The 18,052-nt window shown below is 51.9% G+C and overlaps 1 protein-coding gene across 1 annotated transcript; it reads left to right on the top strand.

Moving 5' to 3' along the window:
* The first annotated feature begins 428 nt into the window (after window positions 1-428).
* ALKBH5 (alkB homolog 5, RNA demethylase) lies at window positions 429-17,405 on the top strand. Its single transcript, XM_083872204.1, has 4 exons — window positions 429-1,185; window positions 7,150-7,230; window positions 11,507-11,662; window positions 13,268-17,405. Exons 1-4 carry the CDS (start codon window positions 464-466, stop codon window positions 13,449-13,451), a joined length of 1,143 nt encoding a protein of 380 aa, XP_083728330.1. The 5' UTR covers window positions 429-463; the 3' UTR covers window positions 13,452-17,405.
* Window positions 17,406-18,052: the final 647 nt, after the last annotated feature.

Genomic DNA, 18,052 nt, shown 5'->3' with positions numbered 1-18,052 from the left:
CCCGCCCGCCGCTCTCCCCCGGCACCGCACGGGACCCCCCGCGCTTCCTCCGGTTGTCCCCCGCCATGGGCAGAGCCGCGGCGGTGGGAACGGGCAGGGCGTCCGGGGCCGCCGCTGGGAATGTGCCAGGCCCTGCCGCCGCGTGAGCACCGGCACCGGCAGCGTTGTCCGCGCCCGCCCCGGGCCGAGCCGTGAGTGTGGCGTCCGCCGGGCCGCCCCTGCCCAGGGAGGGAGGGAGGGGATGGGAGCTCTGCCCGGCGGGAGGGGGGTCCCGTCTCCCGCGGAGGAGGGGCGGGAGAGGGTCTGGCGCGGTACCGGGACCCCGTCCTCACCTCCCCGTGCTGCGGGGCTCTCTCTCCCGGCAGGGCGGCGGGTGCCATGAGCAGCAGCTGCGCGTCCCCCGCCGCCGCCCGCCGCCGCCTGCAGCGCCGGGATCGATAGAGGCGGGGGCTGCGGACGCGCCATGGCCGGCAGCGGCTACACGGACCTGCGGGAGAAGCTCAAGTCCATGATGCCCTACCGGGACGGCCACAAAGGCGGCGGCGGCGGCGGCCTCCCGCGGGAGCCCCCCGAACCTCCGTACGACCGCAAGCGGCGGCACCAGGAGGACTCCGGCTCCGAGCCCAGCGACTACGAGGAGCAGAAGGAGGAGGAGGAAGCTCGGAAAGTCAAGAGCGGCATCCGCCAGCTTCGCCTCTTCAGCGCCGAGGAGTGCGCCAAGATCGAGGCGCGCATCGAGGACGTGGTGTCCCGGGCCGAGAAGGGGCTCTACAAGGAGCACACGGTGGATCGGGCGCCGCTGCGGAACAAGTATTTTTTCGGGGAAGGCTACACCTATGGGTCTCAGCTGCAGCGCCGAGGCCCCGGCCAGGAGCGCCTGTACCCGCGGGGGGAGGTGGACTCCATCCCCGAGTGGGTGCACGACCTGGTGATCAGGAAGCTGGTGGAGCACCGGGTGATCCCCGAGGGCTTTGTGAACAGTGCCGTCATCAACGACTACCAGCCGGGGGGCTGCATTGTCTCCCACGTGGACCCCATCCATATCTTTGAGAGGCCCATCGTCTCCGTGTCCTTCTTCAGCGACTCGGCGCTCTGCTTCGGGTGTAAATTCCAGTTCAAACCCATCAGGGTGTCGGAGCCCGTTCTCTTCCTGCCCGTGAAGAGGGGGAGCGTCACGGTGCTCAGGTAACTCGCCCGCGTTGCCGAGGGGCCCGGTTGTGTAACGCGGATCACGAGGCGCAGGGATGCGCGCCCCGACGGCGCCTCGGGCTCCATCTCCCTCGCCTGGAGGAGCTCAGGGCTTCGCTCTGGTGGAACGGGTGAACTGGGGATTGGGGGGGTCCTGCAGTCATGGTGGGTGAGGATTTGTGTGGGTGTCCTCTCCACGGGGTTTGAGGCAAATGCTGGTGGGAGCGTGGCCGCTGGCGGAGTTGAGCCAACCACTGAATTTACCGTAAATGGTTAAAATAACACGTTGAGACACAAAATGGGTCCTTTTCCCAAGAGTGGTCAGAGCGGAGCAGCTGGTAGGGACCGGGTTCCTGGGTCTATTCTTAGCTCGGCCGGTGCCCCTCTGACCTGACCTTAATCGTGGAGAGGAGGTGTGAATGGCCTCGTCTTCCCAGTCTGTAAACTGGGAATGCTGAGCTCTCCCCTGCCCGGTGACGACAGGGAGCCCAGAGTGCAGAGCCCCTCGTGATTGTCATTTGGAAGTGCAGCAGATCACAGGCGCAGGAAAGGACTTTATGTGTGTTGAGGAAGATCCGTGGAAGGTGGAATGACCTGCCCAAGGTCACGCAGTTGGTCGGCAGCAAAGCTGGGACTGGCATCGGGAAATGTCTGTTTTCTAATCCCACTGCTTCCCGCTATGGGCTGGGACGGGGGAGCAGGCAGGTGAGGGGACAGGAAGAGCTGGAGCATAGGGATCCTGCTGGTGTCCAGCTCCTGGGGAGGGCAGCTCGAAGCCTGGCACCAGGACTGCCAGTCCCTCGTGTCCCTGAAGGTCAGAGTGCTCCCTGCCAGGAGCAGGGATCACCGGGATTCTGCCAGCAGTGCTACCAGCTGTATCCTCGTTTGGGAGGGGGGGTGGTTTTTTTGGACTGGTGAAGGTCCAGGCCGGTTTTCCGGGCTCCCAGGCCGTAATACAATCCCTTGCTTTGGCTTGTAAATTGATCGCCGCAGGGTTCGGGAAAGAATTTTTCCCCCCACAAACACACGGCCTCCTTGACTGGTGCATCAATAATAAATGCTGCGATCTCGCGTAGCTTTTATCTGGGAAAAGCTGCACAAACATTAACTAATCCTGCCGTACCCCGGCGTTAGGTAACTTGTGTGGATTAGCCAGGGATGAGGGAGGCTGCAGAGGGAGTCGGGAACGGTGCTGACGACATTTTCTCATTCTCTGATGGTTTGACAGGGCTCGGGGGGGCAGAGGTCAGGGTGATTTTGTGAAATGGGACTCAAGGGGACCCATCCTGCCCTGTATCTTTTTACTGCAGAGCAGGGTCTGTTCCCAGGGATGGAGACAGCCGGGTGTGAGGCAGCTGCTCTGCTCCCTGACTTCTCTGAGATACCAGGAGGGAAACTTTCTACCCTAATTTTCCTGCTGGTGATGTGAACCCCTCTGTTGTCTTCCCTCATCAGGCCTGGATAAATAGTTGTCCTTCCTTTTACAGCCAGAGGCTTTCTTTTTTAAGGACACTGAAAGTTTTATCCTGCTTGGAAGTATTCTGGTAGAGCTGCTTATGCAGGGTCAGCCTCAAGTCTTGCAGTCAATGCCTCTTGAAAAACTCTGGAGGAGGATCTGCAGCAGAGGATGGTGGGAGAAAGGAGAGATGCTTTCTCTGCTCCAGGACCAGAGAATGATGTTTTCTTATTCCAGACCTTTGCTCTTCCTTCAAAACTGCTGGGAAGAGGCTGCTGGCTCAGGGCTCATGGAATTGGAGTGAGGTGTCTCCCAGGAGTGTTTGGGTTGTTGTTCAGTGTCATTCAGGTGCTGTAATCAGTTCATTAATGTGGCTGAAGCAATCCTGCAAACCAAATGAAGATATCTTAGATATCTTTACCCTCCAAATCCAAGGGCTGCTTTCTGACCCGCCCACTACAGCCTGATTACGGTCAGATGTTCTGCCTTCTAGCAAGTAATAGACTTTAAAACAGGGATTATTTCAAATTTGGTACAGCAGTTAGCATGTACTTTACACTCACTTAAGGGAGATTCTGCCAAAGTTCTATGTTGATAGGACCCTGGCTGGAATCAATTCCTTGCCTCACAGCAGATCTCCTTGTCTCCCATCTAATCCCAGCAATCAGGAGGAGCAGGAGAGCTGCAGACCGTGCCCAGGGGTGTGTCACCAAATCCAGCCCTTGGTCATGACTAAGTGAGCTCCCCAAACTTGGCATTTTCTCCTCTGGGTAAACAGCTGCTGGAGGCAGTTGCCCTGGAGATGGGGAACGGGCACAGATAGAGGTGGCATGCCTGTAATGTCTGGGATTCAAATCCTGCTGGGTCAGTGGCTGCTCCTGGCCTGCAGCCTTTCCGGGGAGGCCGTGTGTTTGGGGCCGTGTGGAAGTCCTGAGTATCTAAAGGAAGCTGTCAGATCCCTCTCTTTGACCCCACAGCGATCTCAGGCTGGCCCCAGATTGCCCCTGTCCCGTTCCTGCTCCTGATTTCATAGCTGCCGACCCAGTAGGGATTTTGCAGAGGGGCTTTCCCTGTTTCCCTCCCATGACTTTGTTTGCCTGCCCTGAAGCAGGATGTGGTGTTTGCCAACACTGAACCTGCCTCAGACTCTTTGGAAGGTGTTCAGATTTCAAATGACAGGTGAGGTGGAAAAAGATTCACGTGGCTGGGCTGTGCCCCTCTGCCAGAAGGCAAAGGTTAAGCCACCCCATGACCTGCTGATGAGCCCCTCCTTCCTCCAGCAAGGCCCTCTCTCCTCTCTTTTCACATCTGCAGGGGAGATTTGCTCTTGCAGGTCATGAAATCTAGAGGATGACCTCCTCCAATCCCCTCTTTTCCCTCAGCCCTGGGAAGCAGGTGCTCCTGCAGGTCTGTCCCAGTGGCAGCCCGGCAAGGAGGAAGCATCAGCTCAGTGTGTGCAGCTGGATCCCAGTCCTGTGATCATCACCTTCCTGGGGAGGGGCTGCTGGCCTCGCCATGTTTGTGGTTTGTTCTTGTTTTAACAATAATTTGGTGAGCATGAATCGATAGAAGCAGTGTGGGGGACCTGGAGGAATTTGCCTTTTCACTGGGGGAACGTGTGCTTTGAGAATGCTCAGACTGGGAAAAAGGGAGGGAGCGAGGGGTGTGCAGAGCCAGCTGGGATGGGGGGGTTCCAAGTGGATCCCTGCCCTGCAGCTGCTGTCAGAGGAAGCAAATCTCAGCACTGAAACTGCCAGGTATATTGTCTGAGGGTTGGAAAGAATGCAGCTGCAGTTGGAGGAATGAAAGGCACAGGTAACATTTCCCAATTGCTGGGAACTTGTGCCTCATGGGCTTCCCTCCCGCAGCTGGAGAGTGCTCCAGGTCGTCTCCTGGCTGTTTGTGATGGCAGGGGAACGCTGTGAAGTGTGTCCCTCCTGTTGTCTCGAGGCATGCCTGATGGAAGCATAATCAGAGCAGGTCGGAGTCGCTGGAGGATGAACCTCCTTCCTTCCCAGCTGGAGGAATCTCTCTGCAGCTGTCTGCTCCAAAATAGCCTGATCCCTCAGAACAGGCTGTTGGTGCATAGGAAGTTCTACGTGTGCCAGTGGTGATGAGGCAGAGATTTGTTCAAGTTTTTCTTGTTAGAGTCTGTAGAACTTCAAGGCTTCCTTTCTCGTGACGTTTGCACAAAAATATCCACTTTTATCTCGTGTGAATCAATTCTGGCTCGGCAGTGGCTCTTCCAGGTGGAAGAAGAGACTCAGGGAAGAGTTGGAGGTGTAAGGTTTGATAGGTTAGGTTGGGGGTTTGGTTTTGGGGTAGTGTATGGAAAACGTCAGCACTTCCTTGTGTTCTTCTGGAAAACCCTCTGGGATAGAGGTGTCACTCAAGTGTTCTCATGGTATGATTTTGTTTTCCAAGTTACTTTGGGTTTCTTCTCTGGGCAAGAAATCTGTGGGTAGACCTTTGATGCCATTATGGGTGTTTTTCTTCAGGGTCTGTCCCTTCACCCATCCTCAGGGTGTGCAAGGCTGGGCAATGGGTGAGAAGTTCATGCTGGCACAAGGCAGCACAAGTATGACAACCAAATAATGCTTTTCTTTCATTTCTCTGCCTGTGCAGAGGCACACCATCACTGTATATGATACAGTGCTAACAGAGTTTTTCCACACCAGTTTGACACTGGGACAGACTGGTGTGTCCCAATTAGGGCCTCAGACTGGAGTGGTGGGGCTGTTGTTTGATGCTGCCTGTGTGCATCTGGAACCACAAACTTCCTGGTGCCACTCTGGAAGTGATCTGGACAGGGCGTTCTTGCCTGGGGAAGGAGTGAAAAGGAGTGTCCAGGATGATATCTCGTGATGGAGAGTGTGGGTCTGGAAGCAGGCCTTTCCCTGGTGTTCAGGGTGCTGCTGAGGTTGCTGAGTTGAATGTTAACGTGGGTGATACTCATGAATTCACTGGAGCTTGACGCAGAGATTCCAGGAACATAATAGAGCATCATCACAAGCCCCTTGGTGTAACAGTGTCGTGTTCTGCAGTGCCTGGAGCACGGTGGGGATGGACACCACCCCTGCTTTAACTGGTCAAGTCTTAGACTTTTAGCTCTCTTCGCAGAGCAGTAAATCTGTGTGTGAGGAGGTGTTTCTGGGTGAGTGGGTGGGTTATCTAACCAGATCAAGGAAAACTGGTCCTGTCCCCAGAGAAGACTTGCGTGTGTGAGCTCTGTTCTCTGCTCAGGGTGTCCTGAATAAACTGCCAGCCCCTGACCCTGGCGTGCTAGCAGTAGCACTGAAAAGCCTTGTGGGGACATGGGGCCTGGTGATTTCTGCTTCAGGCTGGGTGTGCAGGCTTAAGCAGCCTTCACCCAAGTGCCTTCCAAGGTGTTCCTGCCCTTGTTGGGTGTTTCAGGAAGCTCTGAAGATATTTAGCTTCTCTTTTTCCCCGTACTGGACTGCAGAAGGCTCTCAGTGAGCTGACACTTTCCAAACGGCAGGTAGAGGGCAGGCCCTACCGCTGGGATCTGCTGGCTCACACCCTTGGAGTGACGGGATGTGCTCCCAGCACGGTTTGTGTGTCAGAGCAGGTGTGGTGGCTGCTCTCCACAGACCCACTGTGATTTCACCTGTGCTGTGCTGGGCACACAAATCCAGCTGAAAACAGGAGCAGCCATGAGGAAATGCTCCAGTGTGTTGTGGGAAGCTGGGGCTGTCCTCGTTCAGCCTGCTGAAAATGTGGAGTATCTGGAGTCACGTCACACATTCCTGGCTGACAACAGCTACTGCTTGAGCCTGGGCTTTTCCTCAGTCCAGGGAGCTGTTTCACCCTGTTACAGGGAGGTTTTAGAGGAGTGCAGCTTGGTTTCCAGGTCTGGATTTGTAGGTTACCCCATGAGTACTGTGTTAGAGCTGGTGATGTTCTTGTGGTGGCTGAGGATGTGCCATATGATGGGGAGGGTGATGAGGTGTCTGTGCTCAGGGAAAGGGGGTGGGAAGCTCAGCCCTTACCACAGCTGCACCCCTCGGTGACTAAAAAACCTCCTTGATCTGTTACATGTTTGGGTGTGATTGGATCTGAGCTGTGAGAAATGGCTTTTCTCATAGACAGGCACGTTTGAGATGTTGGTTTGAAGGAATGTGCTCATTTCCGCCCCCCCCCCCCGTTGCTTTCTAATTTTTTCATAAATTAATCGTCTGAATCTACAGTTCTACAATTCTACATGTTTTATTTCACAATGCTGGAGAAGGTAGCAGTTTCCTCTAGGGTGTGCTGAAAAACTGAGTCATGAAACCCCCCCAAACGCCCCTGACTGTCCTCATTCTTTTCCGATGTTTGTTCCTTCTTGTAGGTCCAGCTCCTGTGTGTGTGGGGGGTGGTGTTTGCAGGAGGAATTCTTGGTGGAAGTTAGGAAGTAGTGGCCAAACTGAGTTGTTGAGGCTGGAAACCACTTTCTGCTTCTGTGTGGCACCTCCCTGATGGTGGCTTTTTGTTTCTGTTGTCAGTGGGTATGCGGCCGACGAAATCACACACTGCATTCGACCACAGGACATCAAGGAGAGGAGAGCTGTCATCATCCTCCGAAAGTAAGTGTTGAAGCCCTCCAGACAGCAAGATAAACGTGGATGTGGTGTCATGATGCTTAAACACTTGAAAACTGCCTTGCTTGTTAATTTGCTGGCTTGATCTTACACCTTGATTAGGTGTCACCCTGATGCTCACTGGTGTCTTGTCGTACCTGGCAGTGGAAGTGGCTGGAACCTGTTCCTGCAGGGTTAATCTCTTCTTGGTTTTGTGCAGCAGCACTTCATCATAATGTCTGGGGTTGCAAGCCCTGCTGGTGCCGAGCTCCAAACACTTAGGATATCAAACTCTTTTGTTTTGGGCTGTGTGTTCAGATGTCTGGTCTGTGTGATACCCACACGTGTGAGTTACCTGGAGGGTCTTTTGAAGCTGATACTTTTGATGAAGAATGTCCTATGAAGCAGAGAAATTTTTTTTGGTATTGTGGCTTTTGTTTCCTGTGGAGAGAGGAAGACACTGGTTTTGGAGGGAAACACCAGAGTTCAGTGCTCATTACAGAGCTTGTCCTTTGAGTCTGTGTTGGGAAACCAAGCTCCATAAGCTGTTTTAGAAAGGGGCTTCCTGTTCCAGGAGAGCACTCTTGATGGCATTTCATCAATCAGTGCTTGTTCCTAAAACTCTTAAGAAAATGGAGACAAAGTAAACTAAACCCACCCCAAAGTCCTGTGGTAAAACCTTCTTTTCTGCCTAGAAATGTCCTCTCTGCTCAGTTCCTTCTACTAGGAGACTGAAAAATATAACTGCCACACATTGACCCCTGTTGACTGTGCCTTGGAAGGTCTTAGCAGTAATTCTGCTGTCAAGAAGCATCTTTGTAAATGAAAATACACGACTTTGAGTCCTGTAAACCCAGCCAAAAATGTGAGCATTGGTGGCAGAGCTGTGGTTGTGGCCCAGGCTGGCATAAGGCTCGCAGGCAAGTGGTCTGGATTCAGACTGGATGAGCTTTTGGATGGCTTAGTTGGTTTCAAAACAAGTCTGGCAACATGATGAGGATATGGCACAAAGCCAGTGGAGTGGAGTTGGACATCTGGTTAGAGAAACCCATGGAATGAAGGCAGCAAAAACAGCAGCCCTGAGGCATTAGCCAGGCAAAATCAGCCCAGACCCAGGGAGGCAGGATGAGATGTGGCAGGAGATAGAGTGGGATGAAAGGCAGGTTGTAGCCAAACCACCCCACAGCTGGGTATGGCCACATGAGGTTTGGGGCAAGAGGCTGTGATAAGAACTTAGAGCTGTTGTGTTCATGGTGTTGGAGCAGCCAGGGAAAAGCACCACAAGTACTGATAAGGAGTCATCTTGTAGCTGCTTTGGTTGGACTTTGGGAAAGAGAAGCTGCCTGTCCTAAGTTGTGGAGCAGTTCGCTAGAAAAGACAGACTCAGATAAATAAGCTAAAGCTGACCAAACTGGGGCAGATATTGAACGTACCTGTTTAAACTGGCTCTGCCTCTTGCTTTCCCCAGCCTTGGGAAGCTGAGGGCATTGGATTGTTTCAGTCAAGCCTGGCTGCCCTCAAAGTGTATCTGGGCAAGAAGGGATATTAAACCTTACCTTGTTCCAACCCCTGCCATGGGCAACGACACCTTCCACTAGACCAGCTTGCTCAGAGCCCCATCCAACCTGTGCTTCTCTGGGCAACCTGTGCCAGTGCTTCACTGCTCTCTGAGTAGAGGATTTCTTTCTAATACCTAATCTAAATCTTCCCTCTTTTAGTTTAAAACTGTTCCCTCTTGTCTTATGACCACCTCCTCACATAAAAAATTGCTCTTTGTGTTTTTTATAAGCCCCCTTTAAGTCCTGGGATGAGCAGTGAGGTCCCCCTGGTTGGTTGTACCCAGCTGACCTGGTGCATTCCTGCTGAAGGGGCAGAGCCTCTAGCTCTGCTGGCTTTGTTTGCTTATCCACCCTGATTTTTGGGGGCCTGATTTGCTTCATGTCAGAGCAGAAGTGTCTCTGCCCATCAGACAGGGGCTGACCCAACAGAGAGGCCAGACAAAACCACACCAGGATTTTTCTCTTAAACAAAGCATAACCCCCCCCCAATAATTACTTCTGCGTAGCCTCCGCAGCCACGGTGAATCTGTGGCAATGTTTGCCAAGGGCTGTGCTGTGATTGCTGCCAAATAGAGCTTATTAATTGCTACTTATCCCTGGCGAGGGTGGCCACCTCCTCCCCGTGTCCCCTGCGTGTCCCTGCGCGCGCAGCGGGGCTGCCGTGCCCTTTGCCGGGTCCCCGTGCCGTGGATGGCTGCACAAGCGCCATTCCCCATCCCCGGGATCATGAGACTTTGCATGCAACAGGCTGTTATGCAACCAGGAAAACAGCCACTTCCGCTGGTGGCCTGCGAACACCAGAGGCTCGGGAGCAGCCAGAGGCCTCGTAAAACTCCTCTTCCTCTTTTTCATGGTGTGAGGATCAGCCCTGAGCTTTCCTGATCAGATCTGTTGAATCATTCCAGTTGGGGCTGGGATATTCGGCTCTGAATTCTGCCAGAGCCCTCTGGGTCCCAGACGTTTGAGCCTGGCTCTGCTCTTGCCTCTGCTCTGAGAGTGTTTTCGCTGACAGCAGCAGGAGAACAAAGCTGTGGGAGCTGCAGAAGCAGTGGGGCTTTGCAGGATTCTCCAGAGCAGTGTGGTTACCAAGCAGGTCATAAACACTTCAGTGCTCAGTGTTTCCTGTGTGTTGGATCGCAGGGCTGCTGGGAGCCAGCGGGGTTTTGGAAGCGGTGCTCTCAGTTTATGAAATGCTGGGAGAGGTAACGTGGGAGGTGTGTGTAGAAATGAGACCTATTGAACCGGATCTTGAAAGCAATTTTAGAGGTTTTTTGCTGCCATTCTGCTTTCGCTGTCATAAATAGATTTTCTCTATTTAAAATAGGTAGGAACATTGTTCTCCATTTTAGTGTCACCTCTCCTGGCCAGGTACAGAGGGAGCATGGCTGGTGTTCCCTTGCCCTTGCATTGTATTGGGGGTTGGTTTGTTTGAATTGCAGCCCCTCAGTTGCTGTTGTATTTTGGAGGTGTTTAAACCACCTCACTTGTCACGGGCAGGATCTGCAAGGCCTTTGATGTTCAGGCTGTACTGGGTCCAGCTCTGGAGCTGAGAACAACTCAGGATGACAGCGTGGACTAGCACAGGCTCCAGCCTGGCAGCTGCCTGTGGAAGTGTTCCTTGTTTCTGGCATGCTGGGCAAACTCAGGCTGCCATGCCCAGCTTTGCTTGTGCAAGACTGGCATCACCCTCACCCTGATTAGCTGAAGAGGCTCTCCCTGATGGCAGAGAGAAGCTTGGCAACTGGATGTGTTTCCTAATGGAAGTTTAGATTTGGATTCTCCCATGGAAACCTCCCTCAGGAGCTAAAGTCCAGCACTGGAGAGCAAGTAGTGGTTCCCTCCCTTCATTTTTGCTGCTTCCACCAGCTATGTATGATGGCAGTTTTGTGACAGTTCTCCTTTGGGATGAGCTGTGCTTGCTCTCCAGTGTAGCTTGAATGTGTGCAGAGCTGCTGGAAGGGATGTGGTGCAGCTTCTGTTTGCTACACCTTCTCCTGACTTGTACTTCAACTTTTTGCACCTCTTAGTCAAGCTGAGGAACACCTGACCCGGGGAGATCTGTGGGCAGGAGGGAGTTTCCAGGTGGAAGCAGTTATTGCTGTTGCAGGTGATGATAGTTTTGTGGGACATCTCCCACCTAGGTGGCTTAACTGGAGCTGTGAGTTATTGCCAAGTGATTTCATGGGATTTCGCAGCTGATCCAGCACCTCTGCTCCTTATCCCAGAGCTGGGGTTGCAGTGACATCGGCACCTTTTGCATTCACCTCATGACTATATGTCTCTAAGCCAAGGCAGGATAAAGGGGAATGGCTTCAAACTGACCAAGAGTATGTTTAAATTAGATATAAGGAAAAAATCCTTTCCTGTGAGGGTGCTGAAGCCCTGGCACTGGTTGCCCAGAGAAGTTGTGGCTGCCCCGTTCTTGAAAGTGTCCAAAAAGTGTCCAGAGAGGACAGGGCTTGGAGCGGTCTGGTCTAGGGGAAGGTGTTCCTGCCTTTGGCAGGGGATTGGAAATGAGAAGATCTTCAAGGTCCCTTCCAACTCAAACCATTCTGTGATTCTGTGAAGCTTCTAGTAGCATAAAGCTGCAGCTTGTTGTGCTGTGGAGTGTAGTATTCCTTCCCCTCTTCCCGAGCTATATGGTTGGGGTGGAGGGTTCTGCTGCAACACTGGTGATTCTGTAGAAACTCCTTGCAAATTCTCTTCTCTTTAAATATTTGCAGAACAAGACTAGATGCACCTCGATTGGAAACAAAATCCCTGAGTAGCTCTGTGTTGCCACCAGGTTATAACTCTGACCGCCTGTCGGGAAACAACCGCGACCAGATCCTGAAACCAAAGCGGTCCCATCGCAAAGCAGATCCTGATGCTGCCCACAGGTAGGATCATCTCTCCTAAGAGCAGTGTTTGGGATGGTGTCTCTGAATCAGTGCATAGCTGAGGTTCCTGGCCTCAGAACATATTTAAAATCTGATTTGCACCTGCCAGGTGCTTTCTGCAATGCCCAGATCTGTTTTATCAGAACGAGCGCTTTATGTGTTCCTCCCAGACTTGTGGAGGCTGAGCTCTGGCTGTAAGCAGCTTACATTGTTTATCCTGTGAGTGGCATAATGAAGAAGCAATAGATTTGGCTGGCTTTTGATAATGCAGTCATTCAGAACAATAGTTTCCCTGCAGCTAATCATTTCTGACCTCTATTGCCAAGCAACCTGTGCAGCTGCGTTAAACTATATTATGAAAGCAGTCCAGGGAGGGAACGTGAGGGTTTGCTATCTGGGAAAGGTTAAGGACTTCTTGCAAAGCTTCTCAGGCCTGTTTTGATTCCAGTGCTGCATGTGTGTATTTTTCTGTGGGAAACCAGACTGCGTGGATGCTTAAGCTTGACCTTCAGGGAAGCTCCTTGCTGAGGTTTCAGACAAGCTTGAGCTCTGCAGCAAGGCTTCCCCTAGACACCTTGGTGTGAGCACACTGATAGTGATAGCCAGTCTGCCAGCTGTCCTGTATATTCCAATTTCAAAGCTTCCTGAGGACCCAGATGGCATTCTCTGCACAATGGGTACAACCCAAAAGTTGACTTGGTGGCAGGGCTTGGCTGCCATGCGGTCCCAGCTCTGTTTGAACCTGTCCTGGAGGGAGGAGGGTGGGGATGGTTCATTTGTGAGCAGTGTTCATTCACCTGGACGCAGGCTGGGAAGACGGATGAAGGTCTGAAGCTGGGCTGCAGATGCAGCTTCCCTGGGAGCACGCAAAGGGCCGGTGTCCGATTAGAGGAGCGATCATGCGGGACAAATGTGCACATCCGTCAGAGCTGTTTTTCAGCCTGATGTGACCTTATCAGGCTGTGGGGGATGGCTTGCACAGGCTCCTGCAGCAGATGGGTGTGAAAAACATGTTTTTCTCTTTCTCTGGCCTCAGAGACTCCAGTATAGCAGGTAATTCTCAGGGATGTCATAGTGGGATCTCTCAGGAGCCACTCAGATAAAGTCAGTGGTGTGTGCAGCCCACCTACCCAGTCCTGCTAGAAAGTGATCAGAGGCAGCTCTGCAGAAATAACAATTGCACTGTGCTAATATTAGAGAGGACAAAGGATTTGGAGCTGTGGTGTGATCTTGCACCGTAAGGAGCTCAGCTCTGTGCTCTAAATTCTGCTGCAGTAGAGACAGACCCCTCTACCCAAGGGATTTTTCTTGGGGCCACAAGCTACAAGTAAAAAAAAGGGGTGACTAGAAATGTTCCTGGTAGAGGTAAAGGTCAAAGCTTGCTTTGGGAAGGGAAAGAACTGGCCCATCATAGCAAAGATCTCAGCTCCCCTTGGGAGGTGCAACTTGCTGATGTGTTCCTGCTCTGCCAAGTACCCAGTGCTGGGAAAGCAGTGGGGAAACAGGCAGAGCTATCATGGCAGGTGACCTGCAGATAGCGTCCAAGAGGAAGGCCTGGATTTCGTCATGATGTGCTCTCACTCCTCTTCTCTCCCCTCTCCACAGGCCACGGATTTTAGAAATGGATAAGGAGGAGAACAGGCGCTCAGTCCTCTTACCAAAACATAGGAGACGGAGCCACTTCAGCTCTGAGAACTATTGGCGAAGGTCTTACGAGTACACAGAGGACTGTGACGAGGAAGAGGAGGATGGCAGCCCCGCCAGGAAAGTTAAAATGAGGCGACACTGAGGATTGCACTTCCCAGGCTTGTGGAGCTGATGAGATTGGCCTCCAGTCTGTGAAAACTTTCTCCTCCCTCTGGCTATCTTCCATCTAGCTTCAGTTTTGGTTTTTCCTTTCAGGCTGAAGTGTAAACAGGAAGGATTTGGTTTTATGAATGGAGGAATGCTGAGACATACGTGAGGATGGAACGTGTCCAGTGCACATGGTGTCCTGAGTTGTGGGTCAGGCAGGCATCTCTCCCTTAGGAAGCAGATAAAGTTATGCCAGGTTGTCTGTTGGGATTTCTTTTGAAAACACCAAAAAGTTTAACTGTTTCATTGCGCAAGATTCAAGAATTGTATTTTTGGTTTGGTTTTTTGGGGGGTTTTTTTGGTTGGTTTTTTTTTTGTTGTTGTTGTTTTTTTTTTTTTTTTTTTTTTTTGGTTTTTTGTTTGTTTTTGTTTTTTTGTTTTTTTTTTTTGCTTTAACATGTTTCCTTTCCAAATGTTCTAAATATGATGTTTGACCCCAGGAGCTGAAATTCCATGGTGGGCTTGTATCCCTTGTTTCACCAAAGGGCTCCTTGGTCTTTTCTTACCTGGTGGTTTTCAGGTCTGTTTTAAGGGTGCCCTGCAGTAACTGGAAGTTTGAAGCTTTGCAGACCCCTCTTGCTGCAATCGATTTCAAAGGGTTTAAGACATTTTTGTTGCACTTTAGTGTTTTAAATGCCGTAGGTTTCCTTTCCAGACCCTTTTCCCAAGCCAGCGTGGGCTCACAGCCCTGTGCTGCCCTCTCCAAGAAGAATGTAGTAGAGCTCTGGTTTCTCAGTGCTGGTCTGACTAGGGGCCTGCTGTGGTTGAGGAGGAAGGAAACGTGGCCCAGCATTGTCCTGAGATCCATATTGGAATCTCAGGGCTGCCAAGTGAGGGATCACACTGAGCACGTGCTGCTTCCCAGAGCTGGGGATAGCAGAGAGGAGTAGGAGACGCTGTGCTTGTGAGGGCTTGTGCCTTGGGACTCCCCAGAAGAGCCCTTCTCCTCTGCCCCTTCCAGGTGGAGAGAGCTGAGTTGGTGCAGCATTCTCAGCACAGTATCCCATCCTGAGAGAGTGGCTGCACTCACAGAGCAGGAACAGGAGCTGCTGTGGCCTTGGGGGAGTCGAACAGCTCTGTCCCCTCTGAGGCTGGCTCTGGGAGCAGGGACACTGCAGGGGTTGAGTTTGGCCCCAGTTCAGTGCATCCAGCTCTGAAGTTGCCTGTTTTCTCCTGGCTTATTCCTGCCTGTGTTCCTGGGCTGGGCTTATTCCTGTTCCTGGGCTAGGGAGTTTTCTGGTTGCTACAGGAAATGCTGAGAAGAATCAGGCATTCAGCCCCATGGAGTTGTGTTAGAGCATCTGCCATCATCATCCTCTTCTCCCACCTGGTTTGCATTAGCCCAGACCAAAGCCTTGGTGTTTGCAAAGTTTGGGGCCCAATGCCATATTTAGAGCTGTACTTTTAAGGAAGACTTCCTCCAGTTGATTCTTTGAACCCAAGTGTTGGCAGTTGTAAGGAGTAGTCTTATTTTTAAATTTTTACTGCTTTGCCCTCCCTCCAATTGTAGTTTTTCTTAGTGTTGTGTCCCTCACACACTTCATGGTCTGCATGCTTGGCAATAAAAAGATGTAATATATTTTGAAACCTTTTGCTGCTGTCTTGAGGGGCTCCTGGTCTAAAACAACCACCCATGCATTGTTCCCTGCAGTGCTGATTTGCTGACATCTGGGTCCCACTGTCTGATTTTCACCTGGTGTTGGGGTTCTGCTCAGGATGGATCTTATCACATGAGCTCAGAGGACGTTGCCATCACCTTCAGCACAGTGCTGGCCTGTGGGGGTGTTGGTGAGGTCCCCAGTGCCTGTCTCTGATTAGCCAATGGTTTTCTTGGTGAGAGCCCCCACTGGCTCTGTGCTGAGGCACAACCTCTGAAGGAGTGTTTTGTCAGTCCAGAAATCCAAAAGTTTGTGCTTCTGCTGCTTGTGAAACCTTGAAAATGCCATTTTCAGACCACATGAAGCATTTGAAGCAGTGTTCCTCACCCTCCCAGCTTTCTGCTGTGAATCCAGGCCAGCTCTTGGCTACAAAACCCCTGTTTTGGAAAGCTTGGCATTTCCCTGATGGCAAAAACAGACGCAGGGGAGCAGAGATCCCTTCTCCTCCTGATGTCTTTGTCTTTCTGGAGCCATCCTGACCACACCCCGTGCCCATTGTGGTGCCAGGCTCTGCTGTGAGTGCAGTTGGTGACAGAGGTCACTGCCAGAGGTCTCAGCTCTCCCCTCTCCCCTCCTGGCTCCCAGTTTTATCCCTACCTCTCCAGTATACTCTACCCTGGTGTCAACTCAAAACGAAGCTGGAGCAGCCAGCCTTTCCACAGCTGCTTCCCAGAGCAGGATTTCCATGGGATGAGGTGCTGGCTCTGTCTCTGGACCTCCTGAGGTCTCTACCTCTAGCCTGGTCCCAGCCATCACCTCATCTTAGTCCTTGTGCAGTCTGTACGTGTGCAAGTTTCCTTTCCAAGCTTGTTTTGCTATTCCTGCATGTCCTGCTTGGGAGATTTCCCCTCCTTCCTCTTCCCATCCATGCAGAGGGTCAGAGCTGGCAGCTGTAGCTGGGGGGGAACAGGAGGAGCTCCTCTCCAGCCACGATCTGCTCTTGGTTTTTAACCTGGCTGGTTGGGGCTTGACACCTTGGAGAGAGAGGGAGCAGGATGCAAGCGGGCAGAACCCGCAGCATCCCTCAGGAGAGGAGTCCCCAGCATGCAGGCAGGGCCATCTTCCCACTTGTACAGACATTTTCTATAGACACGGATGTATATGTGTAGATAACATGGTTTTTTAACTCTTTTGCACTGAACAACATCGGAGTGAAACCTGGATTCGAAACTAGAAGACATTTTTCACATGGATCCAGAGGTCTGGATCCTTCCTGTAACCTGTCTGGTTGAAACTGTGGCTCGGAATTCCTGGTTTTCTCTTGCTGGGCTGCACACAGGCATCAGGTCAGGCTGGTGGCATGGGGCTGGTGCTGAGCAGGCAGTGGGGTGAGCTCCAGTTCGGAGGCAAAACTTCTCCCATCTGCCCCCCAGGATGGGCTCATGCACAGCCCTGACCCCGTTGGCTTTGGCCTGTGTCTGATCTGGTTGTGTGTGGTCCAACCTCTCCATCCACCCACAGCATGTCCGTGCTCAGCCCCAAACTGGGAGCTACATCCAGTGTGACAATCCAGACCCACAGCCCAGACCAGGAGAACTGTCTTTCCTACGGAAGGGGGAGGAAGATGGGGATCATCCCTGCTTTGGTGGGGTTCATCCCTGCTTTTTTGCAAAGAACAGGAGGAATTGGGGTTTGTTACTGTTACCGTATCTCGAGAAGGGTCAGTGGTGGAATTATCCAAGCCCAGGATTAAAACAGCTGCCAGGCTTTGAGGAGGGCTTGGGGGGGCTGGGGTCTAGACCCCCACCCAGCAGCAAAGAGTCTTTTACCTGCCAAGAGTGTTCCCTTTCCCTGTTGGGAGGAGAAACATTCGGCTGAGAAATGTCTCTGCTCCTTCCCCTGCCCACACTTAGAAGTTCTGGCTGACTTTAATTTTTGTTTTTTAAAAGATTCTAATTTTTTTTTGTTACCAATAAAAATAAAAATTAAAAAAAAAAATAAAAGAAAGTGGCAATATTTTTTTTCTGTAAGCTTTTCCTAGGAAAAAGCGTGGTTTGTAACAAAGTTGTACAGTTCTGAAGTTTGAGATATGAGAAGTACTGTGTGAAACGCTGTAAATGGGGCAGAGATTATTTTATGTACAGTCTGACGTGGGGGAATCCTTTAATTCCGGTTGATTCTTAGGAAGAATTTGGTTCTTCACTGTCAGGGTTTGGAATTTCATGGTTTCATTATTATTTTTTTTTCTTGTATAGATTGCCGCATTAATTGAATAAAAGCAGAAAGCATCACTTGGCCTGGCTCTGTGTGGTAATAATGGGGGCCGGGATGTGCCTTGATTTCCCCTGGCAGGAACGAGGTGGTTGGGAGCAGGGAACTGGTTCTAAATAAAGGGAGTCATCAGCTCCCTGGGGACAGGGTGGCCAAATGTGGTGGCTGTGCTTCCTGTGATGTCCTAGAAAGCAGGGACAGCAATCTCTGCCTTCCTCCTCCTCCTCCTCTTCCTGCCAGCACCCTGTGCTTCATCCTCCTGCTGAGCCCCTCTCACCCTCTCTGTGCCTCCCTCCTGCAAGAGAGAGATGGTGGGATGGCTGTGAGGTGCCAGAGAGGGGATGGATGGAGTCTGCTGGTCTCACTTCTTCCTCCTCTCTTCTTTCTTTCCTGCTCTTCTCCTTTCTCTCTCCTGACCTCATCCTCCTCACCATCTTTTCTCTCTACTCTCATCCTCCTCTCTTCTTCCTCTCTTCCCTCTCTTCCTTTCTTCTTCACACCTCTTTATCTCTTATTCCCTTCCTCTGCCTCTCCTCTCTCTTCTCCCGTTTCCACTAGCCCCTTCTTTCTCCCTTCTATTCTCCTTCCCCCTCTCAGTTCTTCCTCCTTTTCTCCCTCCTCAGAGCAGCCGCACATGTGGCGCCATCCTCCCCACCCTCAGTCCCCG

The sequence above is a fragment of the Zosterops lateralis genome (genome assembly GCF_965231275.1).
Source record: "Zosterops lateralis genome assembly, chromosome: 15".
In the NCBI taxonomy this organism is placed as follows: Eukaryota; Metazoa; Chordata; class Aves; order Passeriformes; family Zosteropidae; genus Zosterops; species Zosterops lateralis.
Note: the sequence above shows the minus strand (reverse complement) of the source record. Positions and strands in the feature narration are given on the sequence as shown.